Source organism: Bufo bufo, chromosome 2 (genome assembly GCF_905171765.1).
Source record: "Bufo bufo chromosome 2, aBufBuf1.1, whole genome shotgun sequence".
In the NCBI taxonomy this organism is placed as follows: Eukaryota; Metazoa; Chordata; class Amphibia; order Anura; family Bufonidae; genus Bufo; species Bufo bufo.
Genome location: NC_053390.1, coordinates 578966363 through 578989817, shown reverse-complemented (window position 1 = coordinate 578989817; position 23455 = coordinate 578966363). Strand labels below are relative to the sequence as shown.

The 23455-nt window shown below is 43.7% G+C and overlaps 1 protein-coding gene across 3 annotated transcripts in view; it reads right to left on the bottom strand.

Moving 5' to 3' along the window:
- Positions 1–23455, bottom strand: part of BANK1 (B cell scaffold protein with ankyrin repeats 1) — a 713259-nt gene that overhangs the window by 5780 nt on the left and 684024 nt on the right. For all 3 annotated transcript variants that reach the window (XM_040418216.1, XM_040418217.1, XM_040418218.1), the window contains one exon: positions 17740–17769. In XM_040418216.1, coding sequence (XP_040274150.1) covers positions 17740–17769 — 30 coding nt within the window. The remainder of the gene's footprint in view (positions 1–17739; positions 17770–23455) is intronic.

The window sequence follows — 23455 nt, the reverse complement described above, 5'->3', positions numbered from 1 at the left end:
CAAATTAAAGCTGAGAGTCTGCAGTTAAAGCACATATTGTTTGCTTCATTTCAAATCCATTGTGGTGGCATATAGAGCCAAAAATGTTAGAATTGTGTTGATGTCCCAATATTTATGGACCTGACTGTAGATAGATCAAAATAGTGCAGTGTTATCCAGTCAGGGTCCAGGGAATGATGGAGTTCCTTGAATTCAATGCAGTACAGTATATGACAGCATTAGCAAGATTTGTCGCTGTTACAGTAGGTAAGGTACTTGTACTGGATTTCCAGTAAAGAAAACTTATTTTCTTGGCTCAGTAAATTACTGTCCTAGTCAATTTACACTGTATCTTAAAAAGTCTCCCCTAGGTAACCCTTTGCATTAATCAGATCTGCAAATGACTAGATGACTGCGGAGGTTGAGAGTTTTCTGTACGTTAGCATTTTATAATCTGTCCAAAAAAAAAGTTGCCACCAAAAAAAAAAGGTCACACACTCTAATATTTCGTTGGACCACCTTTAGCTTTGATTACGGTACGCATTCTCTGTGGCATTGTTTCGATAAGCTTCTGCAATGTCACAAATTTTTTCCATCCAGTGTTGCATTCATTTTTCACCAAGATCTTGTATTGATGATGGTAGAGTCTGACTGATGCACAAAGCCTTCTCCAGTGCATCCAAAGATTCTCAATGGGGTTAAGGTCTGGACTCTGTGGTGGCCAATCCATGTGTGAAAATGATGTCTCATGCTCCCTGAACGACTCATTCACAATTTGAGCTAAGTGAATCCTGGCATTGTCATCTTGGAATATGCCCGTGGCACCAGGGAAGAACAAATCCATTGATGGAATAACCTGGTCATTCAGTATGTTCAGGTAGTCAGCTGAAATCATTTTTGGAGCACGTACTGTTGCTGAACCTAGACCTGACCAACTGCAGCGACCCCAGATCATAGCACTGCCCCCACAGGCTTGTACAGTAGTCACTAGGCATGATGGGTGCATCACTTAATCTGCCTCTCTTCTTACCCTGATGCGCCCATCACTCTGGAACAGGGTAAATCTGGACTTATCAGACCACATGACCTTCTTCCATTGCTCCAGAGTCCAAGCTTTATGCTCCCTAGCAATTTGAAGCCTTTTTTCTGGTTTTCCTCACTGTTTAGTGGTTTTCTTATGGCTACACAACTGTTTAGTCCCAATTCCTTGAGTTCCCTTTGCCTGTGGACTTGCTCTTACTTTCACTGTTAAACATAGCCCTGTAGTACTACTGTTGTTTTTCTTCGATTTGATTTCACCAAACGTTTAAGTGATCACCGATCACGATCATTTAGGATTTTTCAGAATACGATTTGTCCCCACTATCCTTCCAGTTTTTTAATAATGCGTTGGACAGTTCTTAACCCAATTTTAGTAGTTTATGCAATCTCCTTAGATGTTTTCTCTGCTTGATGCATGCCAATGATTTGACCCTTCTCAAACAGACTAACATCTTTTCCACGGCCACGAGATGTGTCTTTCGACATGGTTGTTTAAGAAATGAGAAGCAACTCATTGCACCAGTTGGAGTTAAATAACTTGTTGCCAGCTGAAATATAATCGCCCATGCAGTAATTATCCAATAGGAGGCTCATAACTATTTGCTTAGTTAAATCCAGGTGGCGACTTTATTTTTGGACAGGCAGTGTATATAAAAAATGACGTGTGTGTGTTTGTATGTATGTGTGTATGTATGTATTGTGGAAATGTGAACATTGAGGTGTTGTTTGCCCCAGGAGCGTGTCACCAAGGGGCCCTGCCTTGGTGGAGTAAAAGCCCTAGTCCAGGTGTCCACTAAAGTAGTTGGGGGACACCATATAGATAGTGTAGCTGGTTCAGCTATTTTAGGGTGGGCTTTTACTAGGAACAGGTAATGTGTTGGGTGGGTGCCTGTTCCCCATGCTCCAGTCCGGGACTTAGGGCATGCTCATGTTCAGGGATCCTATTTAATCCTGCTACTGGATCTTGGGTGTGTCTCACTCTGGAGTGTCTTGTGAAGCAGAGTCCTGGTGAGGCTCTGTGTGAGTGGTCTCAGCCGGGTGGGCTTTGGGTGACGCGGTGACGCTTGTGAAACAAGGATTACGAGGTCAGAGTCAGGAGGACTACTGCTCCACAATCCCCCAAAAGGTATTGAAGTGTCACAGCCTGGAGGTTGCTGGACTGAATGGCTGAGGAAAGCCGCATTTGTGTTCCATGTGTGAACAGGGCTCTCTAGGTGAGTCAAGGATATGCTTATGTGTTTAGTTAGAGCCTAGCCGGGCAAGGGTTTGTTATTTTGTGTGGATGTCAGACGTGATAAGTTGCGACTTCTTATCCTGTGCTTTGCTAAAGTGTCTGAAATAAAGCAAGAGTTTGGACATTATAATCGTGTCTGCAAAGATATCTGTGAGTGTGACCCCCTGAAAAGAGACGATCCCTTACAGTATGTTCCGCAAAAACTCAAAAACGTAACTATCTATTTCAATGAAACTTGGTATACACATCCCTTGCTACCCGGAAAGAAATCTTGTAGGGGTATCAGCTCTCTAGGACGTACCGTTCCCGAGATATTCCCCCAAAATAACCTGCATTATCCAAGACAAGCCTGCCAGCCTTTCACTTAAATCCTAACTGCCATACACAAGGTCACATGTCCCTTATCAGCCAATAGAAGCTTGGAGGTCCTACTCCAGGTTGCCATAACAACTGATCACAGGTTTTAGCAGTTCGCAGGACCTGAACTATTCAGTCATATGACGTATGACGGCACAACTACACTGCTACATGCTTGGGGGGCAGGGGCCACTATTAAACGGACGGGCGCTGTGGAGTTCACTGTTAAAGGGGCAGGCACTGTGGAGGTCAATGTTAAAGGGGCAGGCACTGCGGAGGTCACTGTTAAATGGGCGGGCACCGTGGAGTTCACTGGTAAAGGGGCGAGCACCGTGGAGTTCACTGTTAAAGGGGCGGGCACTGTGGAGGTCATTGTTAAAGGAGCGGGCACTGTGGAGGTCACTGTTAAAGGGGTAGCCACTGTGAAAGTCATTGTTAAAGGGACGGTCACTGTTAAAGTCACTGTTAGGCGGTCATCGTTAAAGGGGCGGCCACTGTGAAAGTCACTGTTAAAGGGGCGGTCACCATTAAAGGGGCGGCCATTGTGAAAGTCACTGTTAAAGGGGTGGTCACCGAAGTCACTGTTAAAGGGACGGCCACTGTGAAAGTCACTGTTAAAGGGGCGATCACCATTAAAGGGGCGGCCATTGTGAAAGTCACTATTATTTAATATAAAATTGCAATAAATAAATACCCGAGCAATGCCGGGTCATCAGATAGTTTTCAAATAAAGGTACTCTTAGAAAATAATTGCTATTATTCACACAGCTGTATTAAAAATATCCATGCTGTTGATGCAACACACAGAAGATTTTTAACAGAAAGGACCATATGTGACTATGATAAGGTCCATATGCGCCTATGATGGACCTGGTGACTACAGAAGACTATGATCTTTAGTGATCTCCAGGTCCATGTTCTGTGAGAATCTGACCGAAAAGATAGGAATAGCACCATTAACCTCTATACTGTAGGTCCGTGTGCTGTCCACGTGTGCAATAGACAAATATGCCACCTCAGTAAGATGAGGTTCAATTGATATTCTGCCTCGTGTGATTTAGTGATGTTCTACTGAATGACCCAAGTTCATTAGTATATGTGTTATTGCATAGCATGCTATATGGTGACCTATCTGACCTAAAGGCTTTGGATTCTCCCCGGGGATACCATGGAAAACACTCAAATCTTTTGCTAATGTCTTTACATATATCATACTATTATATATATACCGTATATATATATATATACAGGTGAAACTCAAAAAATTAGAATATCGTGCAAAGTTCATTTATTTCAGTAATGCAACTTAAAAGGTGAAACTAATATATTAGATAGACTCATTACATGCAAAGCGAGATATATTTTAAGCCTTTATTTGTTATAATTTGGATGATTATGGCTTACAGCTTATGAAAACCCAAAGTCACAATTTTGAGGTACCCTTTGCTCAGGGGGTATGGATTAATTAGCTGACTGGAGTGTGACACTTTGAGCCTAGAATATTGAACCTTTTCACAAAATTCTAATTTTAAGCTGCATTAATGCAATTCCTTTTAATTTGCATTACTGAAATAAATGGACTTTTGCACGATATTCTAATTTTTTGAGTTTTACCTGTATATATATATACGGTATATATATAATAGTATGATATATGTATTGTGGTGATGTGTACGGTATGGGTGCTGGAAGGTGTGTATATCCAACCCAGATACCTCAGCTGGGTGAGATAAATAAAATCCAGAAAGCTGCAGGGGTTTCAGCAAAGCGTAGTTTGCTGAGATAGTTTTGTTTACATTTTGTTCCGGGCTGGATTTCATTTGGATTGAAGGATAGGTTTGGAAGTGGGATCTTCCAGTCCACACCCTTCTAGTCCGGGTATTGTCTTTTACCTGAGGTTATCGCAGGTGAGGCCTGCTGTAATCAAGGAGGAATAAAACCAACCCTCTATGTGTCAGTCTGGGAGAGAAAACTTGGAAACAGAAGCCTGAAGTTTGGGGGGGGCAGCAACGTCTAAGGAGAGAGGGTCGCACGGTCAGAGTCGGGAGGACTTCTAGACCACCTTCCCCCCAAAGGCTCTGAGTGGTCTCGGCAAGAAGGGCTGAAGGACCACGAGGCTACATGTAGCCGGACCTCTTCCCCGTATGGACTTCTGTTTGATGACCAGATCTGTTAAGGCTTGGAGCCTGAGACCCTGGGTGTAACCTGTGCCTAGAGGTGAGTCAGGGAGAACTACTGTGTATTAGTTAGAGCCCAGACGGGCAGGTGTTTATTAAATCCGGTTGTCTGCGAAGAAGTCTGTGACCCCCTGAGAGCGATCCCTTACAATATATTAATATAATAACCTTTTTAGCTTATTCCTGTGTTTTGTCAGAAAATCCATAGCACAATGTTTTTTTAATATATATGTACAAAGGTCATAACTGAAATGAGTGCATTTATCATTTATGCTTTCTGAGTAATAGTGTTCACTGTGACCAATACAGTTGATGTTTTAACTGCTGCATAGGTAATGCTTGGCTGAAGACATGCTATGGGGTGTGTAGCAAATCTAAGAAATAAGCAGCAACAAGCTGACTTCAAATAACTGTTAAGGTGGCCATACACATTCAATAGCTGTAAACCAAGCTCCTTCAGCCAACATCTAGTGTTCTTGACCTCACTATAGACATGAGTGCTCAGTTTGGCTGAGTGTGCATGTGTTCTGAATGGGAAGAGCTAGAAACATTCACAGAAGTGTGTACCAAGGAGAGCCAAATCTGCAAACGGACAATTAGAAATTGAATGCAATAACATTTTTCAATGCTCTGTCATAATACTAGGCATCTTTTTCCATCTGCCAGACAGCTCTGGCAGCAGGTTTACTCCCTTGGGAACAACGGGTTAGGCATGTTAAAATTCAACATGACAATCCTTATTATTAGACAACTATGATCAACTTTATCTACTTTTGGGAGGTTAACAATAACTCGGCCAAGACTTGGTTAATTTGGGATGCTTTTAAGGACTTCATGAGGGGGCTATTCTTTAGTAACATTTATCGTATAAGGAAGGATTACAGTTTGACAGAGAAATCGCTAAAGATGCAGTTTTTTTTTACACCAATAAATTTGGAGGAAATGGTTCTGAGGAAAATAGAAAGGCTATGCAAAAAGCAACTCAGGCTTATTCAGATTTTTTACTAGATAAGGACCAGCAGACTCTTTTTTTTTTAGGGGACAAAAATACTACTCAGAATAAGGGCACCCAGGTAAATTGTTAGCAACTATTATATCAAATCAAGACCCCAAAAAATATATATTAAAGATTCAGACACCACGAGGACTATTTACTGAAAATCCGGATCAAATTAAATTGAACTTTCTGGAGTATTTTTCATAAATTGTATCAATCAGACAAGAACATCCTTAAAGAGAATATGGAGGTCTATTTAGACTTGATCACTCTTCCGAGGATTTCAGAGGAACAGCGGAAGGCCCTTGAGAGAGATATAGCCCTTCAGGAGTTAGAGGATGCTCTCCAGGCCTGTGTGGGGAATTCCTCACCTGGCCTAGATGGCCTTCTTTACACGTTCTATAGGAAGTATCTGGAAGTTACTCTGCCATATTTATTGGAGTTTTTCTGGATTATTTTGGAGATGATAAACTTCCTGAATCTATGACAGAAGCAGTAATTGTATTAATCCCCCAAAAAAGGTAAAGACCCGTTAGATATGGGGTCCTATAGACCCATATCGTTATTGAACACTGACATTAAATTATTGTCAAAAGTCCTTGCCACAAGGCTTGCTGGAGTTATAACAACGGTTATCCATCCTGATCAGAATGGGTTTATTCCAAATAAGGGCACCCACTACAATCTTCATAGATTGTTTGCCAACATGCAGGTGTGTAGGTGAGGGTTCCCGCTCCATCTTGTCGCTGGATATGTCTAAAGCCTTCTACAGGGTGGAGTGGGAATTCCTCTGGAAGACTGTGGGAAGGATGGGTTTTTGAGATCGTTTTATAGGTATGATTCGGCTTTTATATAAGTCTCCCGTGGCAAGATTAAATATTAATAGGAATTTGACCTCCACCTCAAAAAATTTGAATTTTAAGCTGCATTAATGCAATTCCTTTGAATTTGCATTACTGAAATAAATGGACTTTTGCACGATATTCTAATTTTTCGAGTTTCACCTGTACAACTGACCTTCCACTACAATGAGCGAGATCAAGTACAGCTAAGTCAATGGAAAAATACAAGTACTATAGCTCTTGGAATGTGACTATGAAAAAAAAAGGAAAAGTTGCAGAGTGTAGAGTGATGTCTCTGACATATGGCCAGCTTTTGGCTTCGTGCACGCAACTGTAGAGTTCATGTGCAGTTTGTTTGCTTTCTATGTAACATGAAGGGAATTTTAGACAATAGGGTAATCATTCATAGGTACAATCAGGTACTCATTTTCCTTCTTTAAAACTATTGTATTTTCATATGAAATTAACATAATTCCTAATGTAGCATATTTCATTGAATGTTGTATGTTGGACCAAGTTCTCCCCTAAAACCCTATGGCAAACGTACTAATCCAAATGTGCCAGCATTCCAATGCAATTTATTCCATAAGACTGGCAGATATGCCTTGCAGGGAGAAGGGCATGGTTTAAAAGAAGGGAGGCATGAAGCAAGATGCGACAGTGTGTGCTAAAACTGTAAAATAAGGTCATAAATATAAATATTTGGCGCCTATTACACAGTATTTAATAAGTAATTGTGAGCCAAAACCAGTAGTAAAGCCTACTCAGATATCAGGTATAATAGAAAGATCTGCACTAGTTCTGTGCTTAGAGCCAAACCTGGTTTCAGCTCACAATTAGAGATTAGCGCATTTCTCAGAAATTTGATTCGGTCGGTTCGCCAAATTTTCCAAAACAATTTGATTCATTCCAAATTAATTTGTGGTGAATCGCATTAAAAAGCAGCTATTTCCTGGCTGCAGAGAGCCTGTATAGTGGCGTAGAACACTGTGCCTTGCAGTAACATGCCTAGGGAGTCTGCTGTGGTAGTAAAATAATACTGTCAGATAGTATGACACGCAGATCACAGGCGTCGCTTTTAGAATCACTGCACACTTCACTTCTTTTACGGGGCCAAAACTGACCAAATAACTCAAGTGTGAACTCAGCCTTACAGGTCAATGTTAGCATCAAGAAGAAGCACACTCATTTTACACCATTGGCAGCTGATTCCACATAGATGTCTACAGAACCTGTGCTATTAAATGCTTATACAAGTAGAGCCCCCCTCCTGACAGAGTGGAGAGGGTATTAGCAGTAAGTTTGTGTTGACGTCACTGATTATTTTGTCCTTCCTCTGATCCGTCAGAACAATAAACCCCCAAAAAATGGATCCTGTCTGTTGAGCATCCGCCTTCACTCGGTCAGCATTTGGTCAGTAATCCATCAGTATTGCTAATGCCCAAAAAAAATGAAGTGGATCCAAAACAGAATTGACACGGAAATGGAATATTAGCATTTCTTCTGTGTTTTGTACCCACTCCTGCTTTTGGCTACCAAATCATAAGCCAATTCTGATGGGACCATGCAGGCCTTACAGCTGCTAAAAAGACCAGATCCGTTGTGTGTCTCATTTTTCCTTCCTTCTGACAAATCAGAAGAAGGGTCAAATAAGTGAAGATGTCAACCAGGCTAAAAAGGCAAAATGGTGGCCCAGTCACAGAGTGGGGAGGGTGTGAACAGCATGAGAAGTCCATAGAATGGCCCAATCACATAATGTGGAGGTGGCAGCAGCATAAGGAGACCACAGAGTGGCAAGGTGACAAAGTATGGAGGAGGCAGCAGCAGCATGAGGAGGCCACAAAGTGGCACAATGACAGAGTGCGGAGGTAGCAGCAGCATCATTAGACCACAGCTTGGCAAGGTGACCTAGTGTGCAGGTGACAGCAGCATTAAAAAAACACAGAGTGGCACAATGACAGAGTGTGGAGGTGACAGCAGCATCAGGAGACCACAGAGTGGCAAGGTGACATAGTGTGGAGGTAGCAGCAGCAGCATGAGGAGGCCACAGAGTGGCAAGGTGACATAGTGTGGAGGTAGCAGCAGCATCAGGAGACCACAGAGTGTCACAATGACAGAGTGTGGATATGGCAGCAGCATCAGGAGACCACAGAGTGGCAAGGTGACATAGTGTGGAGGTGGCAGCACAGCAACATGAGGAGGCCACAGAGTGGCAAGGTGACATAGTGTTGAGGTAGCAGCAGCATTAGGAGAGCACAGAGTGTCCCAATGACAGAGTGTAGAGGTGGCAGCAGCATCAGGAGACCACAGAGTGGCAAGGTGACATAGTGTGGAGGTTTTTAGATCCACAGGATTTACTTTATGCTGTTAAAGAAAAAACAGGGCGCACCATAGGGTAATACCATTTGTAGACAGGTAAAATAAATGGTTCCAATACAAGGCTCACCTTTGGTGGTTGTGCTACCTGTAGGCACAACTCTAGTGAAAGTACCGGAGTCACGATTTGATGATGGATCTGCAGCCGTGTAGGGATGACTTCTTGTCGGAGATAGCTGAGGTCTCCAAGAAGTGATTAGATACAAAAGTATGTAGATAAAATGTCCCAGGGCGCAAAAATCCAATCCAGATGATGATAGTACAGAGATACTGTTTAATGCAGGAATACTCCTGCAATAAACAGTATCTCTTTATTATCATCATCTGGATTGGATTTTTGCACCCTGGGACATTTTATCTACATACTTTTGTATAGTGTGGAGGTGGCAGCAGCATTAGGAGACCACAGAGTGGCACATGGACAGTGTGTGGAGGTGGCAGCAGCATCAGGAGACCACAGAGTGGCAAGGTGACATAGTGTGGAGGTAGTAGTGTCATCAGTAGACCACAGAGTGGCAAGGTGACATAGTGTGGAGGTGGCAGCAGCATTAGGAGACCACAGAGTGGCACATGGACAGTGTGTGGAGGTGGCAGCAGCATCAGGAAACCACAGAGTGGCAAGCTGACATAGTGTGGAGTTGCATAAGTAAATCTGCAGCCTATTCCTAAAGTGGCAGAACGGCAAAGGCAAAATAGTCAGAGAGAGTGCCAACCCTCCTGAGATCTCTAGAGAGAGAAAGAGAGGCATGGTGGGAGGCCAAAGTCCAGAGCTGGAGTGACTTCACCGCTATCCATGGAGAGACCACGTACTGCAGCCAGCTAGATTCCCGCGACTAGGCCTAAAGCCTGCAGCAGCATATCCAAGCCAGCACATTGCATGTCTGCACAGAGCATCGCAAGTCTGCACAGAGCATCGCAAGTCTGCACAGAGGATCGCAAGTCATCGCAGAGCATCGCAAGTCATCGCAAGTCATCGCAGAGCATCGCAAGTCAGCGCAAGCATCGCAACACAGCAAGAAAAGACACGTCTCCTATAAGACTGACATTTGTTCCTGCTCTTCAGAATAAGGTCTTCTTATTCTTTTATTACTTATCATTGCATATAGGTTTTGGCATAAAGAGACATTTTCGTGTTTAGAAATAAGAGACTTTAAAGTAAGACAAAGGACAGTTTGTATTACACACTTAGAAAAAAAAAAAGACGAGGACAGCAGTGAATAATTAATAGCGGGACTGCGCTGGGCTTGGCGATAATGGACGCAGATGGGCACAAACGGCCGTAGGGACAGCCCTTTGGGCACGTTAGGAAGGTAATTTGCATATAAATAAAAAAGATTTTTTATCAAAAATAAAAAGGACAGTTGGGGGTAAAAATAGTATATCAAAAATTGGGCGGGGGGCTGGGGGGGCCCATACAAAAATTAGCTGTGGGGCCCAGGCACTTCTAGTTACGCCCCTGATGGCAGCATATGTCAACCTGCGGTCATTTACGACACCTTCCCAGGATATTGTAAGGAAGATGGACACATGTACTGCAGTCACTAAAGATTTAGTAAAGCTCATGAGAGAACTTTCATCTGCAGCTAATTATGATGAAGTTAAAGGAAGAAGTAGGATAAACAAGCTTTTTATGAGAGACTATGCTAGGTCCTTAGGTGCTACCACAATCTCAAGTGTTACTTCCTTCGCTAGCAGAAGTTCCACCCACATATCAGAGTCCTCAAATACTTCAGCCTAATAAAGGAATTAGCTGTACAACTTGCTGTCAAGAGAGCAGAAATTGAGATGGAAGCTGCCATCGAGGTGCAGCGCCAACTGATGGCTGAAAAGGATGCACAACGCAATCAGATGGAAGCTGAAAAAGAGGCACAGCACCATCAAATGGAAACTGAAATGGAGGCACAGCGCCAACAGATGAATAGTCTGGAACGGCAGAAAGAAGTTAAGATCATAGAAGTTAGACTCAGAGTACACAAAGAGGATATGAATCAGAGTAGTCATAGGTTTATCTGTACTAAGGGAAGAAGCAGACTCCTACTTTCCTACATACTCCCAGGAGAATGGAAGGAAATCTCCAGCACTTAGTGAGGAATTAAGTCATTATCTTTCCATTCCTGCTCAGAAAGACAAAGAGAGGCCTAGTCCAGTGTTAGGAAAAAGGTGTCTGGATTTACCCTTTATCTCTACTAGAAAAGATAAAGAAACTGACTCACCTAATTCAGAACTAAGTGAGAAAATAGAACCAGCAGAAGATGGGAAGGACAGACAGCTTCCTTAGGCTGAGGTGGTGGAGCCTTCACTGCCTGAAATTGGGTGTATGCCACTGGGTTGCTGCGGCAGGCTGGACCACCATATTGAAGCCATGGACCTCTCAGGACACTTTATGGTGATGCTGCATATGTTGACGCAGGGCCGTGGTGCCAACATTGGCACCCTGGACACGCTTCACCTTCTGCTGACAGATTTGACAAATGGCCATGTTCACCTCCCCCGGTGGCTTAACAACAAACTGCCACACCACAGAGTAGGTGATTTTACCCCCAACACTCCGCACTGACTGACTGCTACCACCACTGCCTCTGTGAACCCCTGCAACACTACTTTCCGGGCAGGTAGGCTCCTGCAAAGTGGGTGGTCTATCCTGGGCGCGTTTGGTTCCCGACCTCCCACTGCTGCCACCCTCTTCTCCCGATGATGATAAAGCCCCTTCGTCACCCGGCTCCCAATTGCGATCGGCTACATCATCATCGAGTACTGTCTGCACGTCACTGATGTCCTCCTTAATGGTCTCTAAGCCAGGAGCCTGACTGCTCGAACACCAGCTCCCACGCCACTTTCCTCATCACTACTTGCCCGCCTACCGGAGGAAGAGAAAGATGTCTCCTCCGGATCTTGGCTGGGCAGTAGCTGCTGACTGTCCTCTAGTATCTCGTCCTTGCTGTATAGTGGAGCTGAGCCCACAGCATATAGTACTTCTCTGGCTGAGGGAACAGAAAAGGACACAGGCAGGTTAAGGACAGGTGAGGGCACAACTAGGGTTGTGTCTGACAAACCCATCGATCTTCAACTTCACTTGCGATGAAGTCGAAAATCGAGTCAACCATTCAAGAACCGCTGGGTTGCTGGTCAAGACATGACTGCTAGCTGACACTGGGAGCTCAGGTCTCTCAAAATGACCCCTGCTTCCACACCCTCTTACTCTGTTGTGACCTGTGCCTGCGCCAGAAACATTTAGGCCTGTGCCCCTCCCCTGTAAAGGGCCTGTCACTTGTCTGTCTGACATACTATTAGATCAAATAAGTAAATAAAAAGGAAATTAATACACACCAAAAAGGGCTTTAATTTTCTCACTTCACCACACAACGGCTAATAAGCCCTTTTTCTTTTCCCCCACTAATACAAGCCAAAAAATGGCTTTAGAACATATAACTGCGGCCGTAAACGGCAAATAATATTTTTTGCCACTAATTCACGCCAAAAAGGGATGTACATTTTTCACTTCACCACACAACGGCTAATAAGCCCCTTTTTTCACCCCACTAATACACGCCCAAAAAAAAAGGCTTTAGAACATATATATAACTGCACAGCACAAGGGCTAATAAGACCCCAATAACAAGAATGGTTTGCTGGAATTACAGAGGTATTGCAAACCTAAAATGAGCAGCAGTATAATGGCAATTTGGATCCACAGTCAGTGCAGCAAGGTCTAATAGGATTGTTCCTCTTACCCAGGCTGTAAACACCCCTATTTAACCATGTTCTGCTTTAATACTGTGGAATAATTCCTCCCTATACTTTCCCTACACTTTTAATGCTCTTTCCCTGAACTTCTATTGAGCAAAAGATACGTTTTCAAGTCTTTCCTAGCACTGTTCCTAGAGCCTGCTGACGTCTCTCCCTGCACTAAGTACACTGGAAAATGGCTGAATCCAAGATGTCTGAGGCTATTTATAGGGCTGTGACATCACAGGGCTGGCTGGCTGCTGATTGGCTGCATGCATGCCATTGTGGGTGATCCCACGTTCCCAGAGTTCCTTGCTCCATGTCCTAACATGTGCAGCAGCCATTTTAGGAAAAAATGCGATTCGTTACCACAAATAATTCCTGAAATTCGGATCGAATTCCACTTCGTCAGCTTCGATTTGCTCATCTCTTCTCACAATCACTGATGAAAATTACGGACCAAACACTGAGTGTGTGAAAGCAGCCTTAGACAATATGTGTCCCATTGATTAGAATACTTGGAGAGGATAAAGCCATCCATGAAACAAAACCACTGAGCAGCCTCAATATAGTTCGCAATAGGGATATGTTTTCTGTTTTTGTATAGTCATACTAGCAATGAACCTAATACAGAAAAAGATCCAAATTTTTAAGAAAGGAATAATAGCATAAAATGAGAAAGATGCTAATATGATTCAGTAACAACAACAATAGTGGAAAGTTCCAACTCAAACTTAACTAGTATGGCAATATTAAAGTAGGGACAGCAACATTCAGAAAACTCAGGTTCTTGAAATATAAACAACTAGTTGGTTGCATTGTTTCCACTGTTCGCAGGGTATAATTTAGAGCTACTGTTATAATGGTAAATGTTCCTCAAGCATCTCATTCATTTTGTTTCTTTCTACTGAAAAGAAATAAACCAACTATAAGATCTATTTTCCGTGTTGCCCCATGTATGATATAGGTTTCGGTTTGGCTGGTCTAACTGAACTCAATTATCAATTACATTCGGTTAATTGCCCGAATGAGCAACTACGGGGCCAGTTACTTTTACAACATATTTACAAAGTCACTATTTTTTTCTGCAATGTGCAATACATTCAGATGAAATGGGTTTTCCTCACTAAAGTAAGTGATCATATATCACTCAAATTAAATATTGAAACATTTACTGCTTGGTTGCCAGGATCCTGACTGATCCTTGCAATAAAGAGCTGCAACCATGGTCAAGCTCTGTGGATGATTTAATGATTTCTCACTGGATTGGCCATTGGCTCTACTGGGAAAAATCCCAGCAGGTTGACTAAGTTTATGACACTATGAGACCACATAGGATTCATAGATGTTGATATGGGGACCTGCCGTATCAGGACGCATCTGAGTTCTTAGGACAGTTCAGTGGTATGGTTAGCAGAGCATAGTCCCTAGTACTCTTGTTGGGAGCAGGCAAAGGTTGTTCTCTGTCCATATGACTAAGAGTCAACAATATTTTGAGAGGCACCAATACATTGGGGACCCTACAGTAGAACTTATAATGTATATGTGTGTGGGGGCTTAGTGGGGGCACTATTACTTTATGAAAAGCTCGAAGGGGGCATTGATACTGCTTAGGGGCTCAAAAGAGATACTATTACTGTATTGGGTGCACTAAAGAGGCTATATTACTGTGTGAGAGCTCAAGAGTGGGCACTATTATTATGTACAAAGGATTAAGAAGGCACTTTTACAATGTACTTCACAAAGAGAGGTTATTATTAAAGTGTTTGGGGGCACTAGAGGGGCTACAGACATATTTTTTGACCCCAGGCTAATTGTGTTGGGCCCACCTACTGCCATTTCGACCCACCTAAAACATGTGGCCATTTTTACACTTTTTTCTAGGGCCACTTTACCCCTTCCCGACCGCAATCTGTATATATACGTGATAGCTGCACATGCCCCGTGCAGCTACCACGTGTATAGACGTCATGGCAGTTCTTTAATCCAAGCGCTGCAAAGCGCTTGGATTAAAGCTTTATCCCCTGCCCTGCTGCTGTCAGGGACAGCATACAGTCTAGTAATGCCGGCAAGGGACCAATCAGAGTGGCCCCTTGCGGGCAATCGATCCGATTGGTTAGTCTGTGCAGACTAACCAATCGGATCGCGGCAGTGTTAAAATGCCGGTTTCAGGCTCTGATCTGCGCTCTGCAGATCAGAGCCTGAAATTAGGTAATGTGTAATAAAGCCCCCCATCTGTACTGTCGATCTTTGCCCCCTTCCTGTGCGCCTCCAACCTCCCCACCCCTCCTGTGAGCCTGGCCTCCGATGCGATCCCCGCCCCCCCATCCATTTTTTGTACCCCTGATGCGGTCCGCCTCCCCTCCATGCATGCATCAGACCCCCAAATATGCCCCCTCCTGCTGGCCATGCCCCCCCTTTAAAGCGCTGCCCCCTATCTGTGCCTCCTGCCCCGATGCGGTCCCCCTGCTTTATTTGATGTCGGCGGCTCCATTCCTGAGCCGCCGACATCAGCAGCGAGTGTCAGCTGTATGCTGACACTCTGCTGTAACCCCTTAGATGCCGCGGTAGCGGCATCCATGGGGTTAATAGAGGGAGGGGGCTCCCTCTCTCAACTATCGGGGCTGCCGCGCTGTGATTGCAGCGTCCCGATGGTTGCCATGGCAACCGGACGCTTTGCAAAAGCGCCCGGTGTTGCCATCTACAGGACATTTGATAGTATTGTACTTTGCAATGCAAAAGCATTGCAATGTATAGTACAGGCATCAGCCCCACTGGATCTTCAAGATCCAAGTGGGACTTGATAAAAAAAATGTGAAAATAATAAAAGTAAAAATAAAAAATTAATAAAAATGTAATTTAAAAAAATAAATTGCCTTTTCCTATAAAAAATGAAAAAAAAAAAAAAAAAATAGACATATTAGGTATCACCGCGTCCGTAACAACAGTCTTTATAAATATATCACATGATCGACCGCGTACGATAAACACCATAAAAAATAAAAACTGTCAAAAAAGCCATTTTTGTCACCTTACACCACAAAAAGTGCAACACAGAGCGATCAAAAAGGCATATGTCCCACAAAATGGTACCAATAAAACTGTCACCTCATCCCGCAAAAAATTAGACCATACATAAGAAAGTCGCTCAAAAAATAAAAAGACTATAGCTCTCAGAACACGGAGACACTAAAACATAATTTTTTTAATTTCAAATATGGCATTATTGTGTTAAAGTGAAATAAAAAAAAATAAAAAGTGTACATATTAGGTATTGGCGCGTCCGTAACAACATGCTCGATAAAAATATCACATGACCTAACCCCTCAGGTGAACACCGTAAAAAATTAAAATAAAAACAGTGCCAAAAAGCAATTTTTTTTCACCTTACATCACAAAAAGTACAACACCAAGCGATCAAAAAGGCATATGCCCCCAAAAATAGTAACAATAAATCTGGCACCTTATCCCCCAGTTTCCAAAATAGGGTCACTTTTTGGGAGTTTCTACTGGATGGGTGCATCAGGGGAGCTTTAAATGGGACATGGCATCTAAAAACCAGTCCAGCAAAATCTGCCTTCCAAAAACCATATGGCGTTCCTTTCCTTCTGCGTCCTGCCGTGCGCCCTTACATCAGTTTATGACCACATGTGGGGTGTTTCTGTAAACCGCAGAATCAGGGTAATAAATATTGAGTTTTGTTTGGCTGTTAACCCTTGATGTGTTAAAGAAAAAAAATGTATAAAAATGGAAAATCTGCCAAAAAAGTGAAATTTTGAAATGTATTCTCCATTTTCCTTTAATTCTTGTGGAAAACTTAAAGGGTTAACAAAGTTTGTAAAATCAGTTTTGAGTAACTTGAGGGGTGTAGTTTCTACAATGGGGTCGTTTATCGGGGTATCAATTATGTAAGCCCCACAAAATGACTTCAGACTTGAACTGGTCCTTAAAAAGTGGGTTTTAGAAATTTTCTTAAAAATTTTAAGATTTGCTTCTAAACTTCTAAGCCTTCTAACGTCCTAAAAAAATAAAATGACATTTCCAAAATGATGCCAACATAAAGTAGACATATGGGCAATGTTAAATAATAAATGTTTTATGAGGAATCACTTTCTGTTTTAAAAGCAGAGAAATTGAAATTTTGAAAATAGCTAATTTTTCAAACTTTTTGGTAAATTTGGGATTTTTTCATAAATAAAGGTGAAATATATTGACTCAAATTTATGACTATCATGAAGTACAATGTGTCACGAGAAAACAATCTCACAATGGCTTGGATAAATAAAAGTGTTCCAAAGTTATTACCACATAAAGTGACGCATGTCAGTTTTTAAAATTTGACCTGGACACTGGGGCATCAATGACCCTTGGTCATGAAAGGGTTAAGTTAACTAACCAACCACTGTTCTCACAGGGGTGGACTTAATATATGTGTAACCTGTGCAATTCCACAGGGTCCCAGTTGGTAAGGTGATCACTACCACTCTTTTAACTTCTTTAAAAAGACAACCCTTCTAGAAAACAGTTTTTAAGCAAATTTTGGTGATCTTCTCAAGCTCAAGGTATTGTCTATTAGATTACATGTAAGGGACTGAGCTAATAAATGTTATTGCTCATAATGCAGAGACATAAAGGTATTGCTCTATTGTGTGCATTCGGAGAGCAAGGGGCCCATATACTATACTTGCACAGTGTGTATATGATACATGCTGCACTCTTTTCATAAATTGGTACATCACCAGAATGGACCATCAGCACGATAGACACTGGAGAGACACACAAGGAAGACATGTAAGGGTATATTTACACTTGGCAGGTCTATAGCAGGCATTTCTGCAACTGAACTTGCTGCTAAAACAACCCCATTCAGATGAATGAATCAGATTTTCAGTCAAAAATCTTAATGTGTAGATATACCCTTATAGGAACTGAAACAGATCCTAGACTTACAGTAAGAAAAAGCACAGTCTCAGGATTTAGTTTCTCTCTAATTCTTCTCTGTGAACTTACCATTGGGTTGATGGACAATAGTAATCTTTTCTGTTAAAACAAAATGCATAGAAATACATTAGAACACAAACAAATGACATTCTTTCAAATGAGTAAACTGTCCCTTTCAGGTTTAACCAAAAGCTAATTTTACTGTCTGTGACTGTCTTTTCTTTTGAATTGTAGGTTATATGTTTGTAGATGTCATGATGGATTTTTCTTTGGACAGATATTATCTATTCAACAAAATTAGCAAAATGTTATCATTATTTATAAATGTAATGGTAAATATAATTTTGGGGTATTTTTTCTACTTTTGTGGTGTCCATTTTGGAAAAAGGACAAAACAACGTTAAGTCATAATATTACACAGATCAAAACAGTAATTTCGTCAGCATGTTCTGTCTTTACCAAAGTGACAGCTTCTGAGTAGATAACTAAAAGTGTCAACATATATGGGTGTAATCACCACCCAATGTACAGGGTACTACAACACAGCCATGTTCACTAGGAGGCACTGTGTGGAAGAGAAATGAAAGAGAGACATTTCTTCCTCCAGTCTCTGGATTGGTGGGGTCTCATAGGTCAGACTTCCACTGTTCAGAATGATGCGGCATGTCTCAGTGATATGCTATAACATTTCACAACTAAATAAATAAATTTCAATTGTGGATGGAAACCCACCTTAGGTTATGGACACATGGGGTCTGTTTGATGTGGATGTTCTGATGTGGAAAATGTACAGCGCTTTACAGTAGCAGCAAAGTGGATGAGACTTAAATAAATCTCATCCATACACTTCTTTAAAAAAAATAATGCAGAAATGGACCTGAGGTACTGATTTTAAAGGGAGTCTTTCACGCCGATTCACCATATTAACCTAATAACAGACTTATGTCCACAGCATCCCCCCTATTAAAACTGTGCTTACCATATGTTGCTTGTTATCATTGTTCCTCCGAAAAACACTTATATTCCGTATGCAAATTAGGCTGTGAAGGTGCCCAGGGGCGTCCTTACAACGGCCGGTGCCCAGGCCCCTGGGTCATTTTCATACCAATCCACTCCCCCTCCGCTGCTTCTGCCCGCCCTTCCGCCGCGTCTGCCCGCCCTTGGTCTCTTCTCTATCCTTCCTCCTACTGTCCGTAATCCCGCGCATGCGCCGATGACCGGGTTATCGGCGCGTGCGCATTGAATGACCACAGTCTGGCCGGGGCATCACAGTTTACTGTGCGCATGCGCCGGCCCGGGCCTAACTTACGTTCTTGCCGTGATGCTGTGATCACGGCAAGAACGTAAGTTAGGCCGGGGCCGGTGCATGCGCAAGGTAAACTGGGCACTTTCACAGCCTAATTTGCATACGGAATAAAAGTGTTTTTCGGAGGAACGATGATAGCAAGCAACATATGGTAAGCGCAGTTTTAATAGGGGGGATGCCGTGGACATAAGTCTGTTATTAGGTTAATAGGGTGATTCGGCATGAAAGACTCCCTTTAGGCTTGCATAGGTGATGACGTGAGAGAGGGAGCCATTTAGATGACATGGCAAATATTCATAGTGGCATCTAAGGAGTTAACTGCCAGGCTCATAGTTATGCTTTAAGAGCAGGGTGCCACTTGTATAATACAGCAGCCAATCGCTAGTGATTGGGCAGGCACAGCTCCTGAGTCGGCAGCAGTACTATTACGACTATAAGCATTAAAGTCCTACACTCAGCAGTGTAACAATGTGGTGATGAGATGGAGGGGGTTAAGACTTTTTACCATCTTTGTAAAGTGGCAGGAGGAGCACTGTAGGCATACCTGGGGTGATGGTCATGCAGGTTGCATGAACAATAAATCCCCCATCACTACAATCACCATGTGTTCTGGAGGCAGTCCCCTGGTGTTTAATGCTCCAGGCTCTCTGCAGTGAACACTCAGAGCAGAGTAGAGGTGCTGAACACCAGGGGACGGCCTCCATGAAACTTGCAGTGGCAGTACTGGGGAATGGGGTTAAAGGGGTTGTCCAGGTTCATGGATAAACCCAGACATATCCCCATTTTCCCCCAGGCAGCCCCCTAATATTGGAATTGGAGCATTTCTGCTTTTTTTGCTTATGTTTTTAACACTACAAGGCGGAGGCTTCTGCCTAGCAGTGTTGCCGGTGACGTCACTGGCTCTAATGGGCAGGCTTTAGTGCTGCCCTAGCCGTTTTACAGGCTAGGGCAGAGCTAAAACCCATCCAATAGTGCCAGCAGTCCCTATGGAGAGCCCGGTACGTCACCGGATCTCCTAAAAAAGCCTTTTCCCTGTGCAATTCAGCACAGGCCAAAGGGGAGCATCGGAGCATGAAGTGCTCCAATGCTCATATTAGGGGGGCTGTCTGGGTGAAAATGGGAGTATGTCCGGGTTCAGCTCTGAAACCGGACAACCCCTTTAAATCTTGAATATCTTGGATCTTGGTCATGCACCCTGATCATTGCCCCAGGAATGCCTACAATGCTCCTTCATAATCTATAACACTGTCAGCAGTACTAAGGGGTCAGACTTGTTGAAAAATATCAAGATCTAAGCTCTAAGCCTTATTTCAATTAGCAGTGGCTAAGCATTTAACATCTGAGCGAATGGAAGTTGATGAAGTGGAATTCAATCCAAATTTCCGGAAAAATTAGATTCGCACCAAATCCGAATTTCCTCACGCTTCGTGGTAATGAATTGCATTTTTTCCTAAAATGGCTGCTGCACGTGTTAGGACATGGAGCAAAGAACTCTGGGAACAAGGGATCACCCACAATGCCATGCATGCAGCCAATCAGCAGCCAGCCGCTGTGATGTCACATTCCTATAAACAGTCTCGGCCATCTTGGATTCAGCCATTTTCCAGTGTATTTAGTGCAGGGAGAGACATTAGCAGGCGCTAGGGAAAGTGGTAGAAAAGACTTTAAAACTTTTTTTTGGCTGAATAGAAGTTCAAGGAAAGATCATTAGAAGTGTAGGGAAAGGATCGGGAGGAATTATTCCACAGTATTGAAGCAGAACAGGGTCCAATAGGGGAGTTTACAGCCTGGGTAATAGGAACAATCCTATTACACCTTGCTGCACTGACCGGGGATCCAAATTGCCATTATACTGCTGCTTTTAGGTTTGCAATAGATGATACCTCAGTGCCGTGGGAAACAGCCATTAAATATTTGTACATCTTATTATCCGTTGTGCGGTGCAGTTATATGTTCTAAAGCATTTTTTGGGTGCATTAGTGGAAAAAAAGGGCTTATTAGCGGTTCAGCGATGCAGTTATTTTTTTTAAAGTCTTTTTTGTAGTGTATTAGTGGGGGAAAAAAGGGCTTATTTGCCGTTGTGCAGTGAAGTGAGAAAATTACAGCCTTTTTTGGGGTATATTAGTGGGACAAAAGGGCTTATTTGCTGTTCAGCAGTGCAGTAATATGTTCTAAAGCCTTTTTTGTGCTGTATTAGTGAAAAAAAAAGGCTTTGTTAGCCGTTGTGGGGTGAAGTGACAAAATTACAGCCTTTTTTTCGGTCTATTAGTGGGGGGGAAAATATCGTATTAGCCGTTCAGCGGTGCAGTTATATGTTTTAAAGCCTTTTTTATCGTGCATTGGTGGGGAAAAAAGGACTTATTTGCCGTTGTGCGGTTAAGTGATACATTTACAGCCTTTTTTGGGGTGTATTAATTTCCTTTTTATTTATTTATTTAATCTAACATTATGTCAGACAGAGAAGTGACAGGCCCTGCACAGGGAAGTTGAAGAGTCCTGAATGTTTTTGGCGCAGGCACGGGTCGCAGCAGAGTAAGGGGGAGTGGCAGCAGGGGACAATTCGAGATTCCTGAACTCTCAGTGTCAACTAGCGGTCGTGTCTTGACCAGCACCATCGGTGCTTGAATGACATCAAGGCATCAGACACCCCCAGCCAAGAGTTGGTGGGTTCGTCAGACACAACCCTTAGTTGGCATGGTCCGGGAGCAGGCCCTGTGCCCTCACCTGTCCTCAACCTGCCTCTATTTCTTTTCTGTTTCCTCAGCCAGATAAGTATTATATGCTGTGGGCTCAGCTCCACTATGCAGCTACTGCCCAGCCAAGATCTGGGGGAGACATCCGCTGCTTCCTCCGGTAGGCGGGCAAGTAGTGAAGAGGAGAGTGGCGTGGGAGCTGGTGTTGCGAGTGGTCAGGCTCCTGGCTCAGAGATTGTTGAGGAGGATATCAGTGATGTGCAGACAGTACTCGATGATGATGATGTAGCTGATCGCACTTAGGAGCTGGGTGATAAAGGGGCTTCATCATCATCGGTAGAAGAGGGTGGCAGCTTACGCGTGAGGCAGTGGCGGAGCCAGAAAGTCGGTAGTGTGGCCGGGAGTCAGCAGGGTGGCAGCAGTGAGAGGTCGGGAGCCAAACGTGCCCGGGGTAGACCACCCGCTTCGCAGGAGCCTAACTGCCTGGAAAGTAGTGGTGCAGGGGTTGACTGAGGCAGCGGCCATAGCAGTCAGTCAGTGTGGAGTGTTGGGGGTAAAATCACGGCGGTGTGGCAGTTTTTTGTTAAGCCGCCAGAGGAGGTGAACATGGCCATTTGCCGAATCTGTGGGCAGAAGGTGAAACGTGGCCAGGGTGCCAATGTTGGCACCATGACCCTGTGTCAACATATGCAGCATCACCATAAAGTGTCCTGGGAGAACCGTGGTTCTGGTGTGGTGGTCGAGGTGGAGAGTCCCAAGCCGTCATTTCTTTGCCAAAAAGGCAGTACCAGCCCTGCCTAAATATGTAGAACAGAAGGTGGGCCAGTCCTTCAGCCTGTTGGTGTCTGCCAAAGTGCATGGCAGCGCCGACATGTGGAGCAGTAACTACAGTCAAGGACAATACATATCCTTTATGGCCCACTGAGTGAATGTGGTTCCTGCCCAGCCACACCAGCAACTTGGCCAGATGACGCTGCTTCCACCTCCACATTCTCACGCCGTTGATCCTGCGACAATGTCCGCCTGTGCCTCCTCATCCACCACCGTGTCCTTAGCCTTCACTGCAGGGACAATTCACAGTGCTCCTCCAGCATACCACATGTGCAGGGCACATCGGTGTGTCACGCTGTTCTACACCTAGTTTGCCTGGGCAAACAGAAGGGGAGGAACTGCTCTGTGTCCTTCATCAAAAAATAGAATCCTGGCTTTCTCTGCGACAACTCAAAAGCAGAAACATGGTGTCGGCGCTGCGTCAAGGAGGGATGAGCCATGCGCCCTGCATTGCGCACGTGTTCAATCTGGTTGTCAAGCGGTTCCTGAAGTCTTCCACCCATCTCAAAGACATCCTAAAAATGGCCAGGAAACTTTGCACGCACTTCAGACACTCGTACACCGCCAAGCACACCCTCCTTGAGCTATAGCAGCAGAACGGCATCCTCCAACATAGGCTGATATGCGATGTTTCCACCCGTTGTAATTCCATCCTCCATCTGTTGGACCGACTATACGAACAGAGAAAGGCAATAAAACATTTCTTGATGATCCAAGCAGACAGGAGTACTCCCCTGAGTAACTTCGATGTCAGCCAGTGGCAGCTCATGCGTGACACCTGCCGTTAGGCCTTTTGAGGATGCCACGTTATTTGTCAGTTGCCAGGACTACGGGATGAACAACATAATTCCACTGCTTCATATCCAGGAACAGATATTGGTAAATCTGGCTGGTCAGGGGACTGGAGACGTGGCGTCTACATCTCACAGCCACATGTAGCCCTGTAGGGGCTGAA